Source organism: Paroedura picta, chromosome 5, assembly GCF_049243985.1.
Source record: "Paroedura picta isolate Pp20150507F chromosome 5, Ppicta_v3.0, whole genome shotgun sequence".
NCBI classification, from domain to species: domain Eukaryota; kingdom Metazoa; phylum Chordata; class Lepidosauria; order Squamata; family Gekkonidae; genus Paroedura; species Paroedura picta.
Window position 1 is genome coordinate 121,646,981 of NC_135373.1, and position 26,950 is coordinate 121,673,930.

At 48.1% G+C, this 26,950-nt stretch overlaps 1 protein-coding gene across 15 annotated transcripts in view; it reads right to left on the bottom strand.

Moving 5' to 3' along the window:
• Positions 1-26,950, bottom strand: part of CELF2 (CUGBP Elav-like family member 2) — a 529,514-nt gene that overhangs the window by 377,682 nt on the left and 124,882 nt on the right. For 3 of the 15 annotated variants that reach the window (XM_077340261.1, XM_077340260.1, XM_077340259.1), the window contains exon 1: positions 8,393-8,774. The exons of 1 other annotated variant lie outside the window; for it this stretch is intronic. In XM_077340261.1, the coding sequence (XP_077196376.1) occupies positions 8,393-8,499 (107 nt within the window). In that variant the 5' untranslated portion in view covers positions 8,500-8,774. Of the gene's footprint in view, positions 1-8,388; positions 8,780-26,950 lie in introns of those variants that run through there. 11 more of the 15 variants (XM_077340257.1, XM_077340256.1, XM_077340265.1 and 8 more) reach the window with 7 other exon arrangements.

The following is a 26,950-nucleotide window of genomic DNA, read 5'->3' on the forward strand; positions in this document are numbered from 1 at the left end:
CATCCTAAGAACATCAGAAGAGCCCTGCTGGGTCAGACCAGGGGTCCATCTAGTCCAGCATCCTAAGAACATCAGAAGAGCCCTGCTGGGTCAGACCAGTGGTCCATCTAGTCCAGCATCCTAAGAACATCAGAAGAGCCCTGCTGGATCAGACCAGGGGTCCATCTAGTCCAGCATCCTAAGAACATCAGAAGAGCCCTGCTGGGTCAGACCAGGGGTCCATCTAGTCCAGCATCCTAAGAACACAAGAAGAGCCTTGCTGGATCAGACCAGTGGTCCATCTAGTCCGGCATCCTAAGAACATCAGAAGAGCCCTGCTGGGTCAGACCAGGGGTCCATCTAGTCCAGCATCCTAAGAACATCAGAAGAGCCCTGCTGGGTCAGACCAGGGGTCCATCTAGTCCAGCATCCTAAGAACATCAGAAGAGCCCTGCTGGGTCAGACCAGGGGTCCATCTAGTCAAGCATCCTAAGAACATAAGAAGAGCCCTGCTGGGTCAGACCAGGGGTCCATCTAGTCCAGCATCCTAAGAACATCAGAAGAGCCCTGCTGGGTCAGACCAGGGGTCCATCCAGTCCAGCATTGAAAGAGCTCTGCTGGATCAGAGCAGCGGTCCATCCAGTCCAACATCCTATATCACACAGTGGCCAACCTCTTACTGCAAAGCTCCAGCAACTATGACTGTGGCCTTCATTCATTGTTCGCAGCGGAGACAAACCTGCGGTTGTCCACCCAGAACTGCGGGCAAAACATGGTTCCACGGACCACAGGACCCCTAACTCCTATCCACCGTGTTCCCGGACACGCACCCCGAGCTCTGCCACAAGAAGCCCTGCATTATCTGAGGTTCGAGACACATCTCCAGACCCTCAACTCCCCCCCCCAAGAGCAGGTAATCCATTCAGCCGATCCAAAGCGGAGCCAAGGCTCTCCATTAGCGGCCCCCCGCCCTCTGCCTCGAGGCATCATCAGCTTAGGTGTTTTTGGGGCTGTAAAGCAATGAACTTTCCATCTGCGGCATCGTCAGCTAATTAGCCCTCCTGATTACAGTAATTACTATTGATTCACTCCTGAATGACTTCTTAAGTAGCCAAGCGCAAGTTATGCTTGGAAGTAGACGACCCGCGCATGAATATTAATCCGGCGTTTTCTCTTTGCAGGGGAGAGGGGAGTCTCGGGGCCCCCTGAGTCTCGCTCCCCGTCGTACGGGTTTAAATCTGATGATAGAGGAAGCGGAGAGGGAATGGGGAGGGGGCCTTCTAAGGGCACAACAGATCTTTACTCGACCAGATTGGGGATCAACCTGCAGATGGATCCCACACTGAGCAATGCTCAATGAATGGAAAACAGATAGCTTTTCCAGCAGGTGAACAAGACTATTCTACCGCTTAGGGTAGGGGTCAGGAGCTGCTGCTTCTAATGGGGCCAGCCGGGTTTGATTCCCTGCTCCTCCACATGCAGGCAGCTGGGTGACCTTGGGCTCGTCACAGTATTGATAGAGCTACTGTGACCTTGCAGTAATCGAATAAATCAAATAAATAATAATATCAGGGCTCTCTCAGCCTCCCCTCCCTCATAGGGTGTCTGTTGTGGGGAGAGGAAAGGGAAGGTAATTGCTTTGAGACTCCTGGTAGAGAAAAGTAGCATATAAAAACCAGCTTTTCTTCTCCTTCTCCTTCTATTTTGCTTTTAAAAACTAAGCATCTCTTCTCTGTTACACAGTGTTGGATTTGTGCATATGACAGATCCATTTCAGAGCAGAGACCACATACTTGGGGAGGCAACAGCTTCTGGAGTTCTGGCCCTGCTGGTGGACCTATGGATGGCACCTGTCTTTTGGCCACTGTGCAACAGAGTGCTGGAATGGATGGGCCATTGGCCTGATCCCAAATGACTTCTCTTATGTTATAATGGTCCTGCTGATGGATCTCCTGATGGCACCTGGGTTTTTGGCCACTGCGTGACCCAGAGTGTTGGACTGGATGGGCCACTGGCCTGATCCAACATGGCTTCTCTTATGCTCTTATCTCTTGAGCTGTGATGCTCTGTATTTGTGGTGTTTGTGGAGGCAACAGTGGGAAGGCTTCTGGAATTCTGGCTCCTCGGGGGAACTTCTTGATGACCCCTGTGTTTTGGCCATGGTGCAACACAGACGGTTGAACTAGACGGCCACTGGTCTCATACAGCATGGCTTCTGTTCTGTTCTTATGACCACTGAGAGCCCTACTGCGTTTATCTGAGAGAACTTCCATATAACTGTCTATGGACACCGTATTAAATAGGGTTGCCTGTACGTGGGGCCTGTACATCTACTGGAATTGTACCTTCTCTCCAGATTACAGAGTCCACTTCCCCAGGAGAAAACAGCACCAAATACCTTTGGGCCGATCTTGGATGGGTCACCATACCAGATCCATGTGGACTTGTGAGAGGCCGGGAACTGCTGCTCTATGCATTATACCCTGCTGTGACCCCGCCCCTCCCCAAGCCCCGCCTTCGCCAGGCTCCACCCCCTAATCCCCACCCCTTTCCCCATCCAGAGCTGTTTTAAGACCAAACGCAATGCAAAGTGATTCTCTCGAGTGAGAGCTTCAGGTCTTAACAGCGCATTGGTGTGAAGGACACAACCGTTTCACAGCCGGCGTCTGTTCCCAGGGAAGGTCTGATCCCTGAGAGAAAAAAAAAACCTGAAAGCCTGTCTTGAGAGCACAGATAAGGGAATAGACGGCATGTTGCAATTTGGGGACTGTTTATACATAATCGTCCCAAAAAGATAATGGCGCCTGAATTCCGCACAGCCTCCTGTTGTTACAGAAGCCGTGTCACGGTTGAGCAGACGCTCAAAGAGGAGATAATAACAATGCTTAGCATTTATATAGGCGCTTCCGTGTTCAAGGCACAATAATGCAAAAGGGCCATAATGATGCCGACCTACCTTATTTGGCTGTTGTCAAGATTGCCGCTCTTAAGCAGTGAGACGCAAAGTAAGATGGTGTTATTACTGTGCTCAGGCTGCAGTCGGGGACTCTGGTTGACAAACGGTTGTTTACCTGAGGCCACCACCTACAATGGGACCCTGAGCAGAGCTGCACCCTTCTAAGGCCAACAGCTGTACCCCCCAAAGAGCACTAAGATCTAGCAAACAACAACTGCTCAGAATCCCCAGCCCAAAAGAAGTAACATTGGCCTCAACCAGAGCCGTGGCTTTCTCATTCCAGGTTCCTCCCTGGTGGAACGCTCTCCCCAAGGAGATCAGGGCCCTCCAGGACCACAAACAATTCCAGAGGGTTGTTCCACCGGGTCTGTGGTTGAAGCCAGGAGATTAACACCGAGAAAGCTGACCTCTCTACCCACAAGGCAGAAAACACCCCATCCAAAAACTACCAATTGCCCAACAAAATCGAGCTCCCTCCATAAGGTTAAGAAGGCGGTTTGGATTATTATTATTACAGATTTAACGTCTTTTAATGAACATCACTGGATTTGAACGTTAAAACCGTTCATCGTCGTAAAGTTAATTGTATGGATCCTGTTGTTACCCATCCAGAGCCAACGGGGAAGGGCAGGCTATAAAAAGTTATATAATAGTTATTATTAGATGGACGTATTCTCCTTTTTCCTTTCCTTTCCTACAGCCCTCTAATATAAGGCCATTCCTCATTAACTGGGTTGAGAATTATTGAAGGAAATGGTGCATTGTAGGGTGCATTGCCAGTTTGGTGTAGTGGTTAGGAGTGCGGACTTCTAATCTGGCATGCCGGGTTCGATTCTGCGCTCCCCCACATGCAGCCAGCTGGGTGACCTTGGGCTCGCCACGGCACTAATAAAACTGTTCTGACCGGGCAGTGATATCAGAGCTCTCTCAGCCTCACCCACCCCACAGGGTGTCTGTTGTGGGGAGAGGAAAGGGAAGGCGACTGTAAGCTGCTTTGAGCCTCCTTCGGGTAGGGAAAAGCGGCATATAAGAACCATCTCTTCTTCTTCTTCTTCTTCTTCTTCTTCTTCTTCTTCTACTACTACTACTACTACTACTACTACTACTACTACCAGCTTGTCCGATTGATTTTGGGTCCCAGGATCATGATAGGGATGTTAGGCCAAGCCTGACAACCGGCGGAGGGATCGGGGGGCAGGGACATGGTGGGCAGTCCATCCCAGGAACGATTATGTCACTTCCAGATTCCCATCAATTCCTAGAGCTAGCTGCCATCACTTCCAGGTTCCCCCAGGAAGTGATGTAACGGGCAGACATTGCTGCCATATTTTTAATTTTTTAAAATTTATTTATCATTGTGTTTTTATACCACCACTCCCATAAAATGACTCGTGGCGGTTCACAAAAACAAGAAAAGGCAATATCAATTAAAAGTACGCCAATAAAACAATTTCAGCAGATATAAATACAAGGACAAAATGGCGGAATACTAAATGTCTTTAAAAATCACTCCCCGTATCCCAGGCATTGATCTTAATATCAATGAAATTTGTACTGGCTGTGAGATAGAAACAGGCCCCCATCACAATCTATCACTGCGTTGATCCTGCGTAGAGCAGGGGGTTGGTCTAGATGGCCTGTATGGCCCCTTCCAACTCTATGATTGTATTGTATGTATGATCCCTGCAGTAGGAGCTGGGGGCAGGGGGGGGGAGGACTAGATTTAATACCCCAACCGGCCTCAAACTCTTGGCGGAATAACTGTTTTGCAGGCCCTGTGGAACTCAGAGAGTCCTGATAGTACCTGCAGGTTGTCCAGGAGCTCATTCCACAAGGTACGGGCCAGGACCGAAAAGGCCGTGGCCCTGGTCAAGGCCAGGCATGCCTCCTGAGGCCCGGGGACCTTCAGCAGATTCATACCCACAGAGCAGAGTGCTCTGCGGCGGGTATAAGGAGGCAGGCGGTCCCAAAGGTAAGTAAAGCCTGAAAGGTCAAAACCAATACCTTGAACCTGATCTAGAAGCAAATTGGTAACCAATGAAGTTGTTTAAGCAGCGGCTGAACATGAGCCCTCCAGGAAGACCTGGTAAAAACCCGCGTCGCTGTATTCTGTACCAATTGCAGTTTCCGGGTCAGGGACAAGGGTAGGCCCATCTAGGCCAGCCTGGGTTAGTGGGGGGCAACAGGAATGCAAGACGAAAAAATATTGCTCTGTTCACTCTCTCTGTCTCGCGCTCTTTCATGTACAAGACTCAGATGCCGCTCAATAAAACCAACACTTTCCTCTCAATGGAGAAACAAAAAAATCTATGCTTGTTTGAACTTCTTTTGCCTACATGGATCGACATCATCCCGAAGACCAACGGGGCCTTTGCAGACAACTGGAGATCGTCCCCACCAGCTCGATCGACAGATGCACGTGGGTTTAAAAATCATACGATTGCCCCCGAAAAGAACGAACCGCTCTGATTAAAACTTGATTTAAAACACACGTTTGCAATCGCGGCTGATGGCTCCCATTGACTATTATCCAACTGATCAATTTACACTTTGGCGGAATACAAGAATTACCTCTTAAAGCTTAGCGTGCATTCAGAGCCGTTTCATACCGAGGAAATGTTTGCAATTAAAAGAGACACAGGGCGCAGAGAAATCGAAAGTCGATTAAGGATAGCATCCTGATGTCTTGCCTTTAATACCAAAAAGTCTCAATGCTCGTTTCTTTAGGAAAATAAATGTGCCCCCATGACGAGTCGGGCAAAACAATAACAATAATGACGTTCTAAAATGCAAGTTCTAGGATCCCTTGATAATATTAACAGAGTGAGATGCGCAAAGATGTTGGTCTGTGGAAACAATCCAACCACAGGGGATAATAATATCTAACTGCCCAGTACACACAATACGCACACAGCGCATGAAACACACACCTCGCTACATGTCTGTAAGCACGCACTCGTTCACGCACTTGCACACACATGCACACACACGGAGAACATCGTGGCCGCTCTGCAGAAATTCCCGTGCAAGACACCAAGTTTACAGAATATTCAATTTTTGACAATTCGCGCACCGAATCCTTGAGGGCTGGAAACTGCGGCTCATTGGGCCTTATGCTTAAAAAGGCCGCCCCTTCATGAACTTAAGGTTACATCGAACAGTTCACATCCTTCCTTCCCCAGAGAGTCATGGGGGAACACAAAAACAGCAGCTGGGAAACACATGCTCAAATAAAGAAAGGGAAAGTTGATATTCAAAGGAGCCCACTCTGGAGGTTCAGGATAGAAGAGAAACTTCAGGCAGTTGCTGGGGAGGGCAGGGAAAGGTACCCGTTTGGGGGGTTGTCAGGGGGCTGACCATTCATCAACTTCTGCGGTCACTCAACATGGCTGGGATGGGTCAAAAAAGGGAGTCACGGCCACATTCCGCTGAGGTTTCTTTATGACCCAGTTCCCCAGTGACTTCAGCAAGACTTGATTAAAAGCCATTGTTAATTGGGTTGGAGGTATTGATTCTTATGTACAACACCTTGTAACTAATTCCCCTTAACACCCAGAGGGGCAGTATCCATGGCCTGCTTCAGAACCCTAAGATATCATCTCCTTTTTTCAGCCACATGGCCAGATAAATGCACCCCTTCAAAGGTAACTCCACACAACTGTGGTACCCAACTTTTACGTATCTCTGAAGGAACCGATCCCTACCCATTTCCCAATAGCGGTCTTGATCTGTGATTCTGATCCACTGGAATCCACAGCACTGGATCTCTTTGTCAAATATCTGTGCACAGGATTCAGCGACATGGTTTCAGAAGTAACACACAGTACAAAACCAAGTCATGGTCTCTCCCCACCCCCAGCCCACCTGTGCATGGACAGAAACATGATGGCCCAGCCCAATTCGAACACAGATCACCCTTCATCAAACACAACCCAAAGCCTCAAGGAAACTTCTGTCAAAAACCTGAAGCTTCCAGCTGCTAATGAATCAGCTAACTTTCTTTTCTTTTCTTTTTTATAATCTGGCATGACTCACATACACAAAACTATCCCCTTGGGCCATCCAAGCACACCCAGTCCCATACAACTGGAGCAAGAATTCTTGTCTTTTGAAATGATTGGACAATCAGATGCCTTCCCCCCCCAGCTGTATTTTGCAAGACGCTTGACCGAAAACTGAGAGTTCCTCTGAGTGATACCACCAAGCCAGGGCTTTGTAAAGAAGTAAGTAAAATATTTACTATCCAGTGACGTTGTGCAAAATCACATAGGGACCATTACGCTGCTCAGTTATTCTGACATAACTGGCAGATGTTTTGTTTTGCTTTAATGCCCAAGATCAAAATTGAGCAAACACATCTGTCAAGCAGCAGACAAACAGTCAGGGCAAACCGAACCGTGGTATCGCACGCCTTCAAGACTTGGTCATTGTCCTGAATTTTAAAAAGGAAGTCCGGCGGGCAGATCTATAAGTTTGTTTCCAGCCGGCAAAATGATAAAATCACCCTTCGTGAATTCACCTCCCCAACTTAAAACAGTGGTTGCCGTATTTTTTTTTAATTTAGGAGATCAGAAATAACAGAAGCTCACTTCATCTCACAGTCCAGAGGAAGAAGATCAGAGGAAATGAAAAGGGCGGGACGTTTTTGTGTTTTTTTTTCAAACAAAAACACACAAACGCACAACTCGCACGACAACCCAGACGAATCCTAAGCCGGCTTGACAGCTCCGTTGTTCTAACATCCCACGGCTGGCCGAAAAGATGCAGGACGTTGCTAGGACGTTGGCTCAAAACCAGACAAAGGGCTACATTTGTCCTCCCCCAGAAAGGTTAGGGTGCCCCTCTGAATCCAATTTCTGGCACTCGCTCTCCTCTCTCCCTTCCCCCTCGTTCCAAAAAGCTTTTGTGAATGCCTGGTTCTTTGCTGCACCTCGGAGCGTCCAAAATCCCTTGATATATGGTTCTCCCCAATATGTATATTTATTATTCCCTCCTGCCAAAAGAGTCGAGGGGTCCAATATAGCTTCGGCATGGAAAGGCTTGTTTACATAAACCAAGTGCACATTAAACTGGCATTCAGTGCCCCGGTTCAATTATGGAGTCTCCCGTTTGCTTTTTTTTTTTTTTAACCCCACACGTAGTACATGCCCATTGCATAATAATGAAGGAGGCGAGAGAAGAACTCCCATGAACATGCTTACAAATTTGGGGAGGAGTCCTTGTTTTGTTTTTTTAATTTAATCGTTTCCAACCCTGGTGCTGCCCATTTCTGGTGCTGTGCCACTGGGGGGGTTAAGAGATTCCCGAACGGCGCTGAAACAAAGCCAGACTATTAAACAGGAGAAATAAGCCACCCACCAAAATCAGAGCAGCAGCAGAAGACTTGATGCCAAGTGCATGCGTGGGACACGAAAGGGGAAAGCGCCCGTTCCAAAACCAAGGAGGCATCTCACCTACCTTAGAAGCAGCTCTTCATTTCTCATAGTAACAGCGGATTTGGGGCAGCGCATGCTTCTCGCGCCGGTTTTGGAAACAAAAGCCGGCTCGGAAGCGCACTCGAACATCAATGCCACAGGAGCGGGACTCGCTAATGGCTACTCTTTCTCCTCTCTTGTCTCTCGCCAGATGCTGAGCGGCGGGGCGAGGGGGGGGGGAGAACGGCCCTGCAGATTCACTGAACAGAAATAATCCGCTCTGACAAGTTATGTTGTCGAGGCATATTTTACATTAATGCGCTCGGCTGCCTATAGGGGAGTCTTGTTTGCGTTCCCTCTTCCCCGGCTGGCGTGAGCATCTCGTTAGGATTTTAAAAAGGACATGAATCCACGACCCTCCAAAAGAGAGGAAATACACACAGGCACACACACACCAGAGAAATCCAGGGAGTGTCTCTGTTTCTTTGGAGTGCATTCGGAGAGTCTAATTTGCATGGCTTGACAAGCCATCAGTTGTTCCTCCTGGCATTTTCATGGTTTGAGTGGGAGAGAACTTCTTGAACACTTGAAGGTATGTTGGAGGGGGGAGCTCCCACCCACCCACCCACCCCTCAATTCTGGAGAATCACAGCATGAGGTCTTTTTCCCCCTGTCTTCCCTTTGCATTCAAGGCTTGAGGGGCTTAGATGAAGAAAATAGGAGGGGGAAAAGTTTTCATTTAGGGGCCTGGGGATTTCTTCTAAAAGCTTCCCCGCTTCCTGTATTATTTTAACCTCCTTGTTCCATGCAACCTCACGACAGGGCATGCATCTCAAATAGCTTTCTAACGAATAATGCAAGGCAGTGTTTTGTGCGCGCATTTTTAGCGGCTCTGAACAATTCTCGCCAACTTTTCGACATCTGCTTGGCAATCCCTGCAAAAAAACTGATTACTAATCAACACCACCCTTACTGGTTTGCGTAGCTGCCCAGGATTTAGCTAGGTAAAGTTATGATGATATGCCCACCTAATGCTTGAGTTCCCATTGGATGGCAGGTCACCCACGGGACTCACCCAAGAAAGACGCTGAAGCAGCCATCGGAGAGGGAAATGATGACAAAGCAGAAAAACTGTGAAGGATCAAGGGTTCTAAACAGTTGACTATTATTTGTACAGTGGTTTTTCAGGAGATTGAATCCAAAACTGAAATGGGAAAATATCTGACTCTATCTATCTATCTATCTATCTATCTATCTATCTATCTATCTATCTATCTATCTATCTATCTATCTATCTATCTATCTATCTATCTATCTATCTATCTATCTATCTATCCATCCATCCATCCATCCATCCATCCATCCATCCATCCATCCATCCATCCATCCATCCATCCATCCATCCATCCATCCATCCATCCATCCATCCATCGTCTTTCCTTCCTTCCTTCCTTCCTTCCTTCCTTCCTTCCTTCCTTCCTTCCTTCCTTCCTTCCTTCCTTCCTTCCTTCCTTCCTTCCTTCCTTCCTTCCAGTTTTCCGGAGCGGTGGCTTCTAATCTGGCAAGCTGGGTTTGATTCTCCGCTCCTCCACACGCAGCCAGCTGGGTGACTTTGCCACAGACACAGTCCTGTTAGGGCTGTTCTCACTGAGAAGTTCTCTCAGAGCTCTCTCAGCCTCACCTACCTGACAGGGTGTGAGTTGAGGGGAGAGGAAGGGACGGAGAGTGTCAGCTGCTTTGAGACTCCTTCCGGCAGTGAAAAGCAGAGTATAACAACCAATTCTTCTTCATCATCTACTTCTTCTTCTCCTCCTCCTCCTCACTGAGGCCAAGTAGGCCCTCTGTTGGTCTGAGCCAGGGGTAGTCAAACTGCAGCCCTCCAGATGTCCATGGACTACAATTCCCAGAAGCCCCTGCCAGCATTCACTGGCATGGGCTCCTGGGAATTGTAGTCCATGGACATCTGGAGGGCTGCAGTTTGACTACCCCTGGTCTGAGCCTTCATGACGGAGTACAGAGCCAGGAAAGAGACCTCCACGAGAGACCCATAAAGGACACCTTGGTTGCGGGGTGTTTTATGTAACTTGGCTGCAGTTCATTTTAGATGCGTGAGCCGGCGAGCCGGTAAACATGTTTACGGGCTTGTAAATTCGATGGTCCTTTGCCGTTGCTAGAGGACACCAGCAGTTAATTGCCGTAGATGAGAGGCCTGGCACGGATGCTAAACCACTGGCAATATTTACACTGAAAATGATGGACACCATTGTGTATATATACGAGGGGACGCATGTCCTTCTAAGAAGCACATCTGTTATTTCATAAGGATTGAATATCATTAAATGCCATTGAGTTGCAACCAACTTCTGGCAACCCCTCGTGAAGGGGGCGGGGGCGGGGGCGGGGGCGGGGGCGGGGGCGGGGGCGGGGTTAAGACAAGAGGCAAGCAGAGATTATTTACAATTGCCTACCTCTTCATAACAACCCTGGTCTTTTTTGGGGGGTGGGGTGGGGAGGGTAGTCTTTCATTCAAGTCCTACTCATGACTGACCCTGCGTAGCTTCTTAGCATTGATGCCCTCAGACTAACTACTGGAAATTAGAGTTGGTGCAGAATGCAGCTGCTAGGGTCCTCTGGAAGTCTTCTTGGGGGGCCCATATCCAGCCTGTGCTGAGGCAGCTGCATTGGTTGCCAATTAGCTTCCGGATCAGGTTCAAGGTTTTGGTCCTTGCCTTTAAGGCGTGGGGAGTCAAACTGCGGCCCTCCAGATGTCCACAGACTACAATTCCCAGGAGCCCCTGCCAGCGAATGCTGGCAGGGGTTCCTGGGAATTGTAGTCCGTGGACATCTGGAGGGCCGCAGTTTGACTACCCCTGCTTTAAGGCCATCTATCTGTGGCCTGGTTCCTGCATATCTGAAGGACCACTTGTCTCCATATCCTCCCCACAGGGCTCTTTGCTCTGTGGTTTTGAATCTGCTAGTTGTCCCCGGTCCCCAGGAGATACACCTGGCGCTGCCCCTGCCCCTGAATGAGCTCCCGGAAGAGCTGATGGCCCCGACAGAATGGACACAGTTCCGCTGGGCCTGTAAGATGGAGCTCTTCCGCCAGGCATTTGGTTGAGGCCGGGCTAAACAAGATTGGGTCACTTCCTGAAGAAGACCTGTATGGAGGATATCTGGGCAAGGACTGCTACTCCGGAGGGTGGTGGTGTGCTGCCGTGACCGGGCATGGAGGTGGTGGGGGGAGGTTACAGAATTCGACTGTGCCACCATCGTTAGTCTGCGGAAGATTGCTTGCACTCGGAAGCTCACGCCTTGAATAAATCTTTGTTGGTCTTAAAGGTGCTACGGGACTGTGATTTTGTTGTGCTACTTCAGACCAACATGGGTACTCATTTGAATCCATCATTATTGTAGTTTTACTTCTTTTAAAGAGCCTCTTGTGGCGCAGAGTGGTAAGGCAGCCGTCTGAAAGCTTTGCCCATGAGGCTGGGAGTTCAATCCCAGCAGCCGGCTCAAGGTTGACTCAGCCATCCATCATTCCAAGGTCGGTAAAATGAGTACCCAGCTTGCTTGCTGGGGGGTAAACGGTAATGACTGGGGAAGGCACTGGCAAACCACCCCGTATTGAGTCTGCCATGAAAATGCTAGAGGGCGTCACCCCAAGGGTCAGACATGACTCTGTGCTTGCACAGGGGGGGATACCTTTACCTTTACTTCTTTTAAGGACAGTATTGTAAATCGTCATGAGCCAGCAGGGCCCGAAAGTTAATACAAACGAAAACAAACACACAGACACACACACAGACGATGACTTGATTATTGTATCCTGTCCTTCCTGGATAATTCAGGGCAGATAATAACCTGGGTCAGAACAATCACCTAAAATCCAGTTCTAATCATTAAACATACTTGTGTGTGTGTGTGTGTTTTGAAACATGGAAAACACACATCTGTATATTACAAATATTTATTTATATTTATTTTATTTATTCATATTTCCACACCTCTACCGCCACTCCTGCATGGCTCGTGGCTGTCCACAATGGAAAAATCTCCCCACAATAAAATCCCCATTAAAAAATCATAAAACCCCTGTCATAACGTTAAAAACATCCCAATTTCTCCTGAACGGGGCGGGGGGGGGAATTCAAGATCTTTGGAGGGCTAGGTCTTCCTTCTCTTTCTGCAATGAGGCCAACACTTGGAATCACAGAATCATAGAGTTGGAAGGGGCCATAGAGGCCATCTAGTCCAACCCCCTGCTCAACGCAGGATCATCCCAAAGAATCTTGATGTCCTTGATGATAGGCCTGGTAGAGCAGCTCTATCTCACAGGCTCTGTGGATCTGGTCAAGATCCCGCACGACCCCAATCTCCCAAGGGAGAGAGTTCTACTGGGCCGGGACCGGGGGATCCTAAGAAAGTTTTGCTCAGATGACCTCACTGCTCTGGGGTGGGGGGCGTAGTGAAAGGGGCAGTCCTGAAGATATACTGAGCCATTATCTGTAAATGATCGATCGATTGGCTGACTGGCTCCCGCATCTTACTTGACGCCTACTTCTCTGATCCTGAAGACGAAACTCAAATACTTTGGCCACCTCATGAGAAGGAAGGACTCCCTGGAGAAGAGCCTAATGCTGGGAGCGATCGAGGGCAGAAGAAGAAGGGGACGGCAGAGAATGAGGTGGTTGGATGGAGTCACTGAAGCAGTCGGTTTAAACCTAAATGGACTCCGGGGAATGGTAGAGGACAGGGAGGCCTGGAGGATCATTGTCCATGGGGTCGCGATGGGTCGGACGCGACTTCGCAACTAACAACAACAACTTCTCTGAAGGAACATGTCACTTCTTCTGGGGTCCCTTAAAGCCTCAAAGTTTCAAAAAGGCTGCCCTGAGGAATCCAAAGCAGGTGACAGTCGCTTTCCCTTTTTCGCCCCACAACAGGCTCCTTGTGAGGCAGGTGGGTCTGAGAGAGCTCTGAGAGAACTGGGACTGCTCCAAAGGAACCCAGCTGGCTTCATCTGGAGGGGGAGTGGGGAATCAAATCCGCCTCTACAGATCAGAGCCCGTCCCTCTTAACCACCACTCCTTCCGAAAACAGCCCTTCTATCCACGTGCTGCTTTTATGCGAAACCCATACACCTTGATCTAATTCCGCCCTGACCGCATGGCGATTAATGCAAATTAAATTTCATGCTAATTGACCTGAGCAGCTTTGCATGCAAACCCAAAATTGGTTATTTTTCCGCTAGCAGCGTCAAAAAGATATCCCGGCTATTTGCTCAATAGGTTGAATATAAATCGTTATATTTCTTACAGGGCACCCTTGTAAGAATCCACCAGGCACTTAACGGCAGGCAGGGAGGACAAAGGGGAAACAAAGCAGTCAGGGGCTCACCGCTTGTCCTGCCACCTAATCCTGATTAGCAGCGTGAAAACCGCGAACCCTGCAATAACACAGTTTTATCATAGAATCATAGAATCATAGAGCTGGAAGGGGCCATAGAGGCCATCTAGTCCAACCCCCTGCTCAACGCAGGATCAGCCCTAAGCATCCTAAAGAATCCAAGAAAAGTGTGTATCCAACCTTTGCTTGAAGACTGCCAGTGAGGGGGAGCTCACCACCTCCTTAGGCAGCCTATTCCACTGCTGAACTACTCTGACTGAGAAAATTTTTTTCCTGATATCTAGCCTATATCGTTGGACTTGTAGTTTAAACCCATTACTGCGTGTCCTCTTCTCTGCAGCCAACGGGAACAGCTTCCTGCCCTCCTCCAAATGACAACCTTTCAAATACTTAAAGAGGGCTATCATGTCCCCTCTCAACCTCCTTTTCTCCAGGCTGAACATTCCCAAGTCCCTCAACCTATCTTCATAGGGCTTGGTCCCTCTCCTCTGTACCCTTTCAATTTTATCTACATCCTTCTTGAAGTGAGAAGGCTTAGAGGTGGCCAAACCGTAGCTCAAGGGATGTCCATGGACTACAGTTACCATGAGACCCTGCCAGTATGACTTATGGTCACTGCAGTCCATGGCCATCTGGAGAGCTACAGTTAGGCCACCCCATGCAAACCCTGTACACTGAGATAGCCTATCTGCTGTTGTTTTGGGCACACAGCGCTATTTAGATCAGAGATTCCCAACTAGCGACCAACAGACCCCTCGGAGTTTAGAGGAAGCTCTGAAGGGACTCCACATCCTCCCTCCTCCTTCTTTAATGCACTCGGTGACAAGATGAAGAACTGATCGCTTCCTTTGCTTCTGGTCTCTCATGGTTTCTGTACCTGGGAGGGGTGGAGCCTGTATGCAGAAGAAGAAGAACAACAAGAAGAAGAACAAGAAGAAGAACACGAACAAGAAGAACAAGAACAAGAGGAACGAGAACGAGAACGAGAAGAAGAAGAAGAAGAAGAAGAAGAAGAAGAAGAAGAAGAAGAAGAAGAAGAAAAAGAAGAAGAAGAAGAAGAAGTTGATTTCAGCACTCAAGCCCAGGGACACGAGACGAGAGGATTTAGACTCACTGCGGAAAAAAGTGCCAAAGTTCTGTAGACCCCCTTGAACTTTGGTCCCGTTGTGGAAACAGGCTTCTCAACAATTAAGCCTCGGCAGCCATATGCGGACTGCTGGGAAATTACCTCCACCGGACGACGGGAGAGTGTGCGCAAGAGATAGAACTATCTGCGGGCAACGACTCCGAGCAGAGGACTCCTGATCAGCCTATCGCCACTTTGGGTTCCTTTGTGCAATAGATTCGTCAAGAGGTTGTGGGAGGCCATCTCCGCATCACGGTTTGGAGAGTCTAGATGAGCTCGGGGACCTCAGAGTGCTAAGCCAGTGTGCGGCGAGCAGATAGCATTGTTTCGTCGGGCCAGGCGAAAGAAGAAAGGCAATCTTCCAGTACTTCGGTGAGATGGGGTCAAACCCCAGGAGCCGCTGCAAACTAAAGGGGCTGACAATGCACATTGCTGCGTTTGACAGCCATGGGAAGGCCAGAGAATGCAAAGTCCTAAGCTTGTCTTTATCAAACGGTAGGCAGGCTAGAATTCTTTCCCTCTCCTACAAATTTATTCGTTTATTTATTCTTTATATTTATTACCTGCCACTCCCAGGACGACCTCGAGGCGGTTACATATACACCTCCTGGGTCATTTAGTCCAACCTCCTGCACTATGCAGGACACTCACATCCCAATCGCTCATCCACTGTCACCTGCCACCCCCTTGAACCTTCACAGAATCAGCCTCTCCGTCAGATGGCTATCCAGCCTCTGTTTAAAAATCTCCAAAGATGGAGAACCCACTACCTCCCGAGGAAGCCTGTTCCATTGAGGAACCACTCTAACTGTCAGGAACTTCTTCCGGATGTTTAGATGGAATTTCTTTTGAATTAATTTCATCCCATTGGTTCTGGTCTGTCCCTCTGGGGCAAGAGAGAACAACTCTGCCCCATCCAGTACATGGCAACCTTTTAAATACTTGAAGATGGTTATCAGATCCCCTCTCATTTGTCTCCTCTCTGGGCTAAACAGACCAAGCTCCCCTAACCTTTCCTCATACGTCTTGGTCTCCAAACCCCTCACCATCTTTGTTGCCCTCCTCTGGACACGCTCCAGTTTGTCTACATCCCTCTTCAACTGTGGTGCCCAAAACTGAACACAGTTAGTCCAAATAAAACTCTATAAAACCCTATTAAAATCCTCTGGACATAAAAAATATACAATATGACAAAACTACAATACCAGAAAACCAGAAACGTGGTGGAATTCAACCTCCTACCCCCCCCCCCCACTTACCTCTAACAGAGGGTTGGGAAGAGGGAACACAGATTATAGATGCTATATCACTGCACCTCTTAACGCTGGGGGGCCCATCAGATCGTACTCACCGCGCCGGCCTCAACCATAAACCTGGTGGAAAAGCTCCATTTTGCAGGCCTTGCAGAATGCCGAAATCTCCCGCAGCCCCTCCGGGAGCTCATTCCACCAGGTGGGGGCCATGACCGAAAAGGTTGGGTACCCTTAAATCGAAATCCGGAACAGGACTGCTATGCAGAGGGCTTTCCTTGCTTCACTGCACAAAAGGGTTCAGAAACTGAATTCGGGTAAGCGAAGGAGACTGTGGCCTACAATGCTATTGTAAGAAGAGGCCTATTATATAATCGCTGCGCTCCTTAATGTGTCTTGTCAATACTCAACGCTTTGCTTCAGCTCTTTCTTCTGGTTCTGAAAAGCGGGTTATCGAGTATCCCATTTTGTCGACTCACTATGTATAATTTGCCTCGAGTCCCTGTAGGAAGAAAGGACTATAAATAAATAAATACTACGGAAAAGGCCTCTTTGGGCATGTGATTTGTGAGACCTGCTGTGTCCCTCAACGAGGCGGAGGGGCATCGCTTTCCCACCCCGACCCTTCCCGATCTTGTCGCCCACGTCCCAGTACAGCAGGTGGTATGCTCTTGCAGGGAGCATGAAGCCTAAAAAAAGGTACCTCTCCGAGTATGTTTGCTCTGCAAGTACAAAGTTGCCGGTGATCCATGGTCCCAAAGATGTCTTCCTGGCCTTGGCCAAAGTCAGGGTCTTTTTGGTGATGGCTTCAGCCTGGTGGAGTTACCAGGAACTAACGTGATGACCTCTTTAACTCATTGCTCGGGAGGGAGGGGGTGATCTAGATCAGGGGTAGTCAGCCTGTGGTCCTCCAGATGTCCATGGACTACAATTCCCATGAGCCCCTGCCAGCATTTGCTGGCAGGGGCTCATGGGAATTGTAGTCCATGGACATCTGGAGGACCACAGGTTGACTACCCCTGATCTAGAACAAGCAAAAACCAGGCGGAAGAGCTCCATCTTACAAGCCCTGCAGAACTTCATGAGCTCCATCAGGGCCCTTAGTTCTCCAGGGAGATCATTCCAACAAGTCGGGGCCAGGACCAAAAAGGCCCTGGTCCAGGAAAAAGCCAGGCGAACCCCCCTTGTTGTATGTTGTATGTGGGGATGTTGTATTTTTCCTCTCCACCTCCTCACATCACTGCAATCCATGTGATCAGACCCTAAACTCAGTCGTAAAGAGATGTTTGGAGCATTTTATACAAGAAAATAGATTTTAATTGTCTATTGCTTTTAAAAACCGTAAGCGTATGTGTCTTTGTTAACCACCCCAAGACCGCTGCCAGAGAACGGCGGTCTACGAATCAAAGCAGTGAACTCAATGTGGTCACGCTCTCTGAAAGTTATTAAGGCCTGACAGCAGTTCCTAATTGTGAATATTCCTGGACTGCTGCTCGCCAGGGGAGAAGCAAGAAACATCTGCGGAGGCGGGAGGGAGGGTGAAGACGAACGATTCGTGCAAAGCTATGGGAAACGGACACAGAATTTCAACCGTCAGACTCTATTCGATGACTTCATTACTGGTTCATATTAAACCGATATTAATTTCTCATCTAAGTTGGGGAGGGGCCCTCCTGAAGAACACAACCAGCGAGAAGAAGACTTGGGTTTTTATACACCGCTTTTCGGTCCCTCCGAAGGAGTCTCAAAGCCGCTTACAAAACCTTGCCCTCCCGTCCAAACAACAGGCACCTTGTGAGGGAGGGGAGGCTGAGAGAGCTCCAACACTGACCTGTGAGAGCAGTTCTAACAGGACTGTGACTAGCCCAAGGCTACCCAGCTGGCTGCCTGTAGAGGAGCAGGGAATCAAACCCGGTTCTCCAGATTAGAGTATGCCGTGACACGTTAGCTCTCAAGCACATACCTAAAAGAAAATGGTTCGGTCTGAAGTGAGACTTACTATTTAAGTGTCTCTGTGTGATCCTGCACAGCAATCCTGAATTTACTTTCCCTTTTGTTTGTGAGTGTTCATTGTTATATATCTTGAGATTTACCCCCCCAAACACAGATTTACCCCCCTCAGCACTAATACCACCCTCAGAGCTGCCAGTTCACTATGGCCACTGTCTTTTATATATTTTGCATACAGTTTTTGCTGCTTGACTTTGTGCTGTTGGTCTTGACGATTCATCTATGTTCGATGCTCCCAATGTATGTTTCCCACCCCCCTTGGGGAGAGCCAGCTTCATGTGGAGTGGTTAAGAGTGGGGGCTTCTAATTTGGAGAGCCGGGTTTGATTCTCAGCTCCCCCCCAAGGTAGCCAACTGGGTGATCTTGGGCTAGTCACAGCCCTGATCAAGCTGTTCTGACAGAACAGCAATATTAGGGCTCACTCAGCCTCACCTACCCCGCAGAGTGTCTGTTGTGGGGAGAGGAAAGGGAAGGCGATTGTAAGCTTCCCTGAGACTCCAGGGAGAGAAAAGTGGCATATAAGTACCAAATCTTTTTCTTCTTCATCTACACCATTTATACAGTGCTTGAATGAGCAGGGCATTATATGTATTGTTTATTTAAAAAACTTCTACGCTGCCCTCCAAAACAACCAGCTTGCCTTCCTAACTAAAAGAGAAAAAAAATATACAACTCTGGTTTATTATTGCATGTATATTTTAATGTGTGGCAGGAGAAGAATCACTGTGAGCCAATAAATCGGCCCCAAACCCACAGATCCTGGTTTTGAGTCATGCCAGGCGGAAGCAGAATTGTGGCCGGGAATTTTGGGGCTGAGGGCTGGCCGGGAAGAGAAAGTCAAAACCATGCCCAACAATAAGACCGCTGTCAGCCTAAGCGCATTTACGGGAGATCGGTGCGCCAGTCGCGTGCCGCCACATTGACACTCCTGATGCTCGCATGTCAAGAGATTTCAAAGATCTGAGCAAGGTGGGCTGGTCATCATCCATTCCGTCTCTTTCCCCCTCTGGTTTATGCAACGGATCCGGAGGAATGACAGATTGCCGGCACCAGCGGAATGTCGATGAGGCAGGAAAGACTGGCAGGAGAATACTGGACAATGAACAGGAAAATCGTTAAAAAGTGTTCCCATGCTAAGTTTGGAACAAACAATGATGCTGAAGACGGGCATCGTTATCACCATGTTGATCTATGCCTTATATCCCGGGGACTGCCTTGTTTGTCCCCCCTGAATCAGTGATAAACTGGAATCATAGGAGAGCTCTTATTAGGGGATATATGAACATGCATGCACAAATTTGCGTGGATACATGAAGCTGACTTACACTGAATCAGACGCTTGGTCTATCACCATCAATACGGTCCACGGACTCTCCCGGGTCTCTTGTATCATCTACTTCATCCCCCCGGCCCCAGCATGGGACCCCCAGAGTGGGTTCCCCGCTCACAGGGACTTCACAATAGGGTTGCCAGCCCTAGACTGGAAAACAGCCAGAGAGTTGGGAGATAGAATCATAGAACCATAGAATCATAGAGTTGGAAGGGGCCATACAGGCCATCTAGTCCAACCCCCTGGTCAACGCAGGATCAGCCCAGAGCATCCTAAAGCATCCAAGAAAAGTGTGTATCCAACCTTTGCTTGAAGACTGCCAGTGAGGGGGAGCTCACCACCTCCTTAGGCAGCCTATTCCACTGCTGAACTACTGTGAAATTTTTTTCCCCTGATATCTAGCCTATATCGTTGAGATAAAGCCAGAGGAGGGTGTGGTTTGAGGAGGGGAGGGTTAAAACGGTGTCCAGATAAATTCCGTTTTCAAACAAGACTTTTCATCAGTGGCGAGTCCCTTAGCAATAAATAATTATAAATATAAATAATTATATTATTTGTAATAAATTTATCATTTATTATTTATAATAAATAATTAGAAATGCGTATATACAAACACAGACGAAGAAACAAATTATTTCAGATATCAACCCATGGCTCTACATGAAGGTCACTGTATTCCGCATCACTCCGATCCCTTAATCCTATAAATCTAAATGTAATACATAAATTATTCTATTCCCCATAATTAGACAAGTCCAATCCAAAATTTAAAAATAACAGGATGCCTGACCAAACAATTTATCAAATAACTAAATGTGATAATATACATCAGCCAAAGGCTCCAACAGGCCAGGGGGATCCAGGGTCTCAATCTCAAGGTCCCCATTAATTTCAGTAAATGACCAAGATTTATCTCCAGTGCTAAAACTACCCTTGAAGGATGGCAAAGCTAGACGTTGCTGAACGTCTTGATAACTCTGGCTCAAGTCTAATGTTCTAATTTCTCCCAGCTCAGAATGCACTGCGGACACTCCGATCTCCGGGGGATATTATGGAAACTCAAGAGAAATGTTGCTGTAAAAACTAACACCGATGTAATGCATTAATTGCATAAAAATAATTTTGAACAGTCTGTGGAGAGAGCTGGGAATGTTGCCAAAGCAAATAGAAGGGACGGAGATAATTTCCCCAAGCACACGTCTGGATTCAAAGAGTTAGAATATCGGGACTGTGAGACCTGAACTCCAATCCTCGTCCTTACACAAAGCATGCTGGGTGACCACAAGGCTCTCCTGCTCCGTAAGCGTCATCTGCTAAGGAATTTGTGAAAGAAAATGGGGAAGGGACGGTGAAGCATCCTGCCTTGAGTTGCTGGGAGGAACGGCAGATTTATTGATTTACTTATTTTAAAAAGCTCCATTCTCCGAGTCAGGCCCAGTTCTCCAGATCAGAGTGTGCCGCTCTTTAACTACTATACCACACTGGCTCTCATAAAAGATAATTTAAAAAGCACTCAGGAATATATGCTCCATACTCAGACGTATTCTGGAGAGCCAGCTTTGTTTAGTAGTTAGGAGTGTGGACTTCTAATCTGATGAGCCAGGTTTGATTCCCCGCTCCCCCACATGCAGCCAGCTGGGTGACCTTGGGCTCGCCATGGCACTGAGAAAGCTGTTCTGACCTAGCCGGAATCTGAGGGCTCTCTCAGCCTCACCCACCTCACAGGGTGTCTGTTGTGGGGAGAGGAAAGGGAAGGCGAATGTAAACTGCTCTGAGACTCCTTCTGGTAGAGAAGAGCAGCATAGAAGAACTAACTCTTCTTCTTCTTCAGTAATCTCAGGGCTTTCTCAGCCTCACTTCCCTCACAGGGTGTCTGTTGTGGGGAGAGGAAAGGGAAGGTGAATGTAAACCACTTTGAGACTCCTTCAGGTAGAGAAAAGCAGGGTACAAAAACCTACTCTTCTTCTTCTTCAGTAATATCACGGGTCTCTCAGCCTCCCGTCCCTCACAGGGTGTCTGTTGTGGGGAGAGGAAAGGGAAGGCGACTGGAAGCCACTTTGAGACTCCTTCAGGTAGAGAAAAGCAGCATAGAAGAACCAACTCTTCTTCTCTTCTTCTTCTAATCTGGGTTTGATTCCCCACTCCCCCACACGAAGCCAGCTGGGTGACTTTAGGCCAGTCACAGTTCTCTTAGAAATGTTCTTCCAGAACAGTTCTCTCTGAACTCTCTCAGACCACCTACCTCGCAGGGTTTCTGCTGTGGGGAGAAGAAGGAAAAGGATGTTTGTAAAGCTGCTTTAGGAGTCTTTCGGGTCGTAAAAAGCGGGGTATAAAAGACCAGCTCTTCTTCTCTTCTAGGAGGAAGTTCTGGGGCATGCATATGTATCTGGGGGTAATAATAATATACCTCCCCCCCTCTCTCTCACACACAGACACAAACACACACGACCCATTCTCTCCCAAGCAGAAATTCTCATGTCATCCTCACTTAAATTGTACGCGATGTCTCTGTCGTTCGAATTATCCTGCGGAGGAGACAGCCCCGGTGCCTGCCAGGTTCATTAAAAATCTCCCCTTGGACTCCACGGGGGCACTCATTCGCACTGAACAAACAAACACACAATGCCTTTGTGGTCGAGAACAAAGGGAGTTTTCCCCACTTTTGTAGGATGTCAATCATGCCCGAGATGAAAGCTGCTGTTTTATGTATTCATGCATTCCTCCCGCCCCTCCCAATCCCCGCGCCGGCTTTTTGAGGACTCGCTGCAGACTTCAAAAGCGCACACTTAAAAAAAAAAAGAAAAAAGTCCACGGCGTTCACAATAAGCAGCCTCACGGGTGACGATTTCAGGCACCTGAATATGGTTCGAATCGTTTGTAATCTTTTGCTCCGGTCCGTTCCGTAGGCAATGGAGAAGTGGCACCATCCGGAGAAAGGATACTTCAAGGGAAGGCGGACGGGGGTTTGTACGGCAACAGGGGGGGTGGGGACCCTCGGACCGTGGTCGGCACAAATATTTGCCCTCCAAGAGGAAGTATTTTGGGGAAAGAAAGGGTCTGGCCAATTTGAAGGATGACTCTTTCCTGGATAGCATCAATTGGCTAGCACCTATGTCACTGCTAAATCGGATCCTTTGCGTGATTCTGGGAGTGTATGGCAGCTGCTTTGGATTCTTCCACAAGTAGCCCAATATCGCATTCATATTGCTCCCATCTGGGATGCATGCTTCTTGTTTTTCTGAGCCAGATGTAGAACTGTGCACTGCTTCTTACTAAATTGCATCTTGTTCTCAGTTGCCCACTTTTCTAGCCTGTTCAGATCTCATAGTATAACAGAGTTGGAAGGGACCTCCTGGGTCATCTAGTCCTACCCCCTGCACTATGCAGGACACTCACAACCCTCTCGCTCATCCAGTGTCACCTGCCACCCCCATGAGCCTTCACAGAATCAGCCTCTCCGTCAGATGGCTGTCCAGCCTCTGTTTAAAAATCTCCAAAGATGGAGAACCCACCACCTCCTGAGGAAGCCTGTTCCACTGAGAAACCGCTCTGTCAGGAACTTCTTCCAGATGTTTAGACAGAATTTCTTTTGCATTAATTTCATCCCATTGGTTCTGGTCCATCCCTCCAGGGCAAGAGAGAACAACTCTGTTCCTTCCTCTACATGGCAGCCATTTAAATACTTGAAGAGGGTTATCAGATCCCCTCTCAGTTGTCTCCTCTCCAGGCTTAACAGACCAAGCTCCCCCAACCTTTCCTCATACGACTTGGTCTCCAAACCCCTCACCATCTTTGTCGCCCTCCTCTGGACATGCTCCAGGTTGTCTACACCCCTCTTCAACTGGGGTACCCCAAACTGAACACAGGCCAAACCAGAGCAGAGTACAGGGGTACGATCTCGAAGAACTCTATATCTTCTGGGGTGTTTGCTACCTAACCAGTTCCCTATCTACCTAACCATCGGAAAATCTAGTCTACAGTCCTTTGCTTTACCCATCAGGATCAGGCTGTGGGTAATATGAAAGATTGTGGTCTGAGATTCTGGAGAGCCATGGGAAGGGGCTGCAGCTCAGTGGTAGAGCCTCTGCTTGGCACGCGGAACGTCCCAGGTTCAATCCCCAGCATCTCAAGGTAAAAGGACACAATAGTTGGTGATGGGAAAGACCTCTGCCCTAAGACCTCAGACTTACTCACATTGCTGATCTGAGTAGGCAATACTGCCCTTTACTGGCCAAGAGGCCGATTCAATATAAGGCAGCTTCACGTGCTGCATGCATCTCCCCCCATCACTTTCTACCCAAATATGCCCATCCCCAGGCCCACTATGACTGTTGCTCAAAGCCAAGCATGTTTCTCTCTCAGCTTGTCGTGGCAAATGTGTAAAACCAGCTCCTTTCTTAGACGACAGTGTTAGCGTACAAAAGGATGAATAATAGGAGCCCTAAAGCTTCTGGCTGGCTGGCTGCCCAAATAAATACAGCATTGTTTAGTCTTTTAATTCATAATTCTATTACAAGTCTTGGGGTAGGATAAGAGTTTCGGCACTCGCTGTTTGAACACCAGTGTTTAACAAAGCGCACGCTTCTCCTTCCAGCTCAGGAAATCAGTGCGCTGTTTGCTTAGACAGCGGTTTAATTTTTTCTCCCCTTTCACGGCACCGTAAAAAATACCCCTGAGCAGTTCAGGAAGATGCTGCAGAAGACCTCGAATAAGTTTCCCTGTGCCCTGGGGAAACTGCTGGGAAAGGCCTGTCTGTGGCCAGTGAAATCTAGAAGTGCCCAAATGTCTGGAAGGACTTACCATGGGGCCAGTGTTCCCTCGATATTTTTCCTTAGCGGAGCACAGAATCATAGAGTTGGAAGGGACTTCCAGGGTCACCTAATCCAACCTCCTGAAGAATGCCTGACCAATCTAGGTGACCCCAATTCTATGCCCAGATTATACCCTCCAGTCCACATACTGAACAGAATATAACTGCTATGATCTAAAAATTTCTTAAAATATTTGGCAAAGGACAAGCTGACTTTCCAGGACTTTTTTGGAGACCAAGGTGTGTGAGAAAAGGGATGAAATTAATGCAAAAGAAATTCCGTCTAAACATCCAGAAGAAGTTCCTGACAGTTAGAGTGGTTTCTCAGTGGGCCAGGCTTCCTCGGGAGGTGGTGGGTTCTCCATTGTTGGAGATTTGTAAAAGGAGACTGGAGCCATCTGACGGAGAGGCTGATTCAGTGAAGGTTCAAGGGGGTGGCAGGTTAAAGTGGATGAGTGATAGGGTTGTGAGTGTCCTGCATAGTGCAGGGAGTTGGACTAGATCATCCAGGAGGCCTCTTCCAACTCTATGATTCTATGAGAGAGCTTAGTTTGTTTAGCCTGGAGAGAAGATGACTAAGAGGTCATGTGAGAGAACCTTCTTCAAGTACTTGAATGCCTGTCACATAGAGGATGGAGCAAAGATGTTTTCTGTTGCCCAAGAGGGTTGGGCCAGAACCAATGGGATGAAATCAATGCAAAAGAAATTCCACCTAAACATCCAGAAGAAGTTCTTGACAGATAGAGTGGTTTCTCAGTGGAACAGGCTTCCTTGGGAGATGGTGGATTCTCCTTTCTTGGATGTTTTTAAGCGGAGGCTGGAGAGCCTCCTCACAGAAATGCTCATTCTGTGAACTTAGGCAGATTGTAAGTGGGTGGGCAGAAGGGACATGCTTGGCTCTTGTGGCCCTTTCTTGCATTCTGCCGGGGGTTGGACTAGATGACCTTCACGGACCCTTCCAACTCTATGGTGAATGATTTCATCCACATGCGCACAATGGAGAAGGAAGGCTGCAATCAGTTCTTCCCAGGAAAGAATCCGAGAACTCCAGCAACGGGATCTCCCAAGGGAGAAGTCCGAAAACGCCTTCCAGACAGGTTCCTTTGCAAGCGAGTCAACTTATGGAAAGTTCTGCAGGCTGTCGCTAATCCCATTGAGAAAAAGATGCACTCTTTGTGAACGGGAGATAATGAAGTCAATGGGATAATCTCTTAGTCAAATGAATTCTCTACGACAAAGAAGCTTAAGGCCCACTGAGCTAAGAGTCTTATTTCAAGGAAGCGATCGGGTGCAAAGCCCTCGATCTTCACCAGTCGTTTCCTTCCAAAATTTCTCCCGTGGAGCCCGGTGGTTTCCAAAATTTATCACGGGGAGGCTCAAGGATGGGAAAGTGTCCTTGATGCAAGCTACAAGCAACAGTTTCTGAAGAGGATAAGGAAGGAGAGGAATACGGGAAAGAAAGGGATACAAAATTTCTCCGGTGACCTCGAGAGACAGAGGGAGAAAGCAGCCCGATTTCTGCGCTGGGCACAGAACTGCCTCGTTATTGAGAAATGTTTCCTTTCGTTCTCCTTCAGTGTAACTATTCCAAGGCTTATGGGATGGATAAACTAGGGGAGGCAAGGCAAATTTTGAGTCCAGTGGCAACTTTGAGACCAATGAATTGGAGGCAATTCATTGCACCCAACAACTTAGGAAACGGGAGGGACCGAAATGTCTTCCAATCTTGGAAGTTGAGAAGGATCGGCCTTGGTCTGGATTTAGATGGGAGACCAACAGGGAATACTGCGGTTGTCATGCAAAGGGAGGCCTCCGTAAACCACCTCTGAGTGTGCCTTGCCTCGAAAACACCACTAGGGGTCATCATGACAGCTCTGACTTAATGGCAAAAGAACATCTGTTCCTTCTAATGGCAAATCATGTGATTGGCTTCGATGAATCATAGAATAGAATCATAGAGTTGGAAGGGGCCATACAGGCCATCTAGTCCAACCCCCTGCTCAACGCAGGATCAGCCCAAAGCATCCTAAAGCATCCAAGAAAAGTGTGCATCCAACCTTTGCTTGAAGACTGCCAGTGGGGGGGCCTCACCACCTCCTTAGGCAGCCTAAGAGAGATGAGATGCAGGGGGTAGATCCAGGTGACGCAAGGCAGGCCTAGGGCAGTGGTCGTCAACCCCCAGTCCGTATTTTATTCATTTTAGCCCAGTTTTCCATCCAGTCTGTCACAATCATCCTGCATTCTGATTCCGTCTTCTGCTGTGTTTGCCACCCCTCCCAGTTTAGTATCATCTGCAAATTTAATAAGCATTCCTTCTATTCTAATAAGCATCCCTCTATTCCTTCATTCAAATCATTCATGAATATGTTGAACAACACAGGGCCCAGGACAGATCCCTTAGGCACTCCGCTTGTCACTTCTCTCCAAGAAGATGACGAACCATTTACAAGCACCCTTTGGTCAACCAGTTCTCAATCCACCTAACAGTAACAAGGAATGAAATTTTACACCCTGTTTTTCACTACTCAGAGGAGTCACAAACCGGCTTAGAATTGCCTTCCTTTCCTCTCCCACCAACCCTGTGAGGCAGATGGGGCTGAGAGAGCTCTAAGAGAACTGTGAGTGACCCAAGGTCACCCAGCTGAGGGCATGTGGGTTCTCCAGATTAG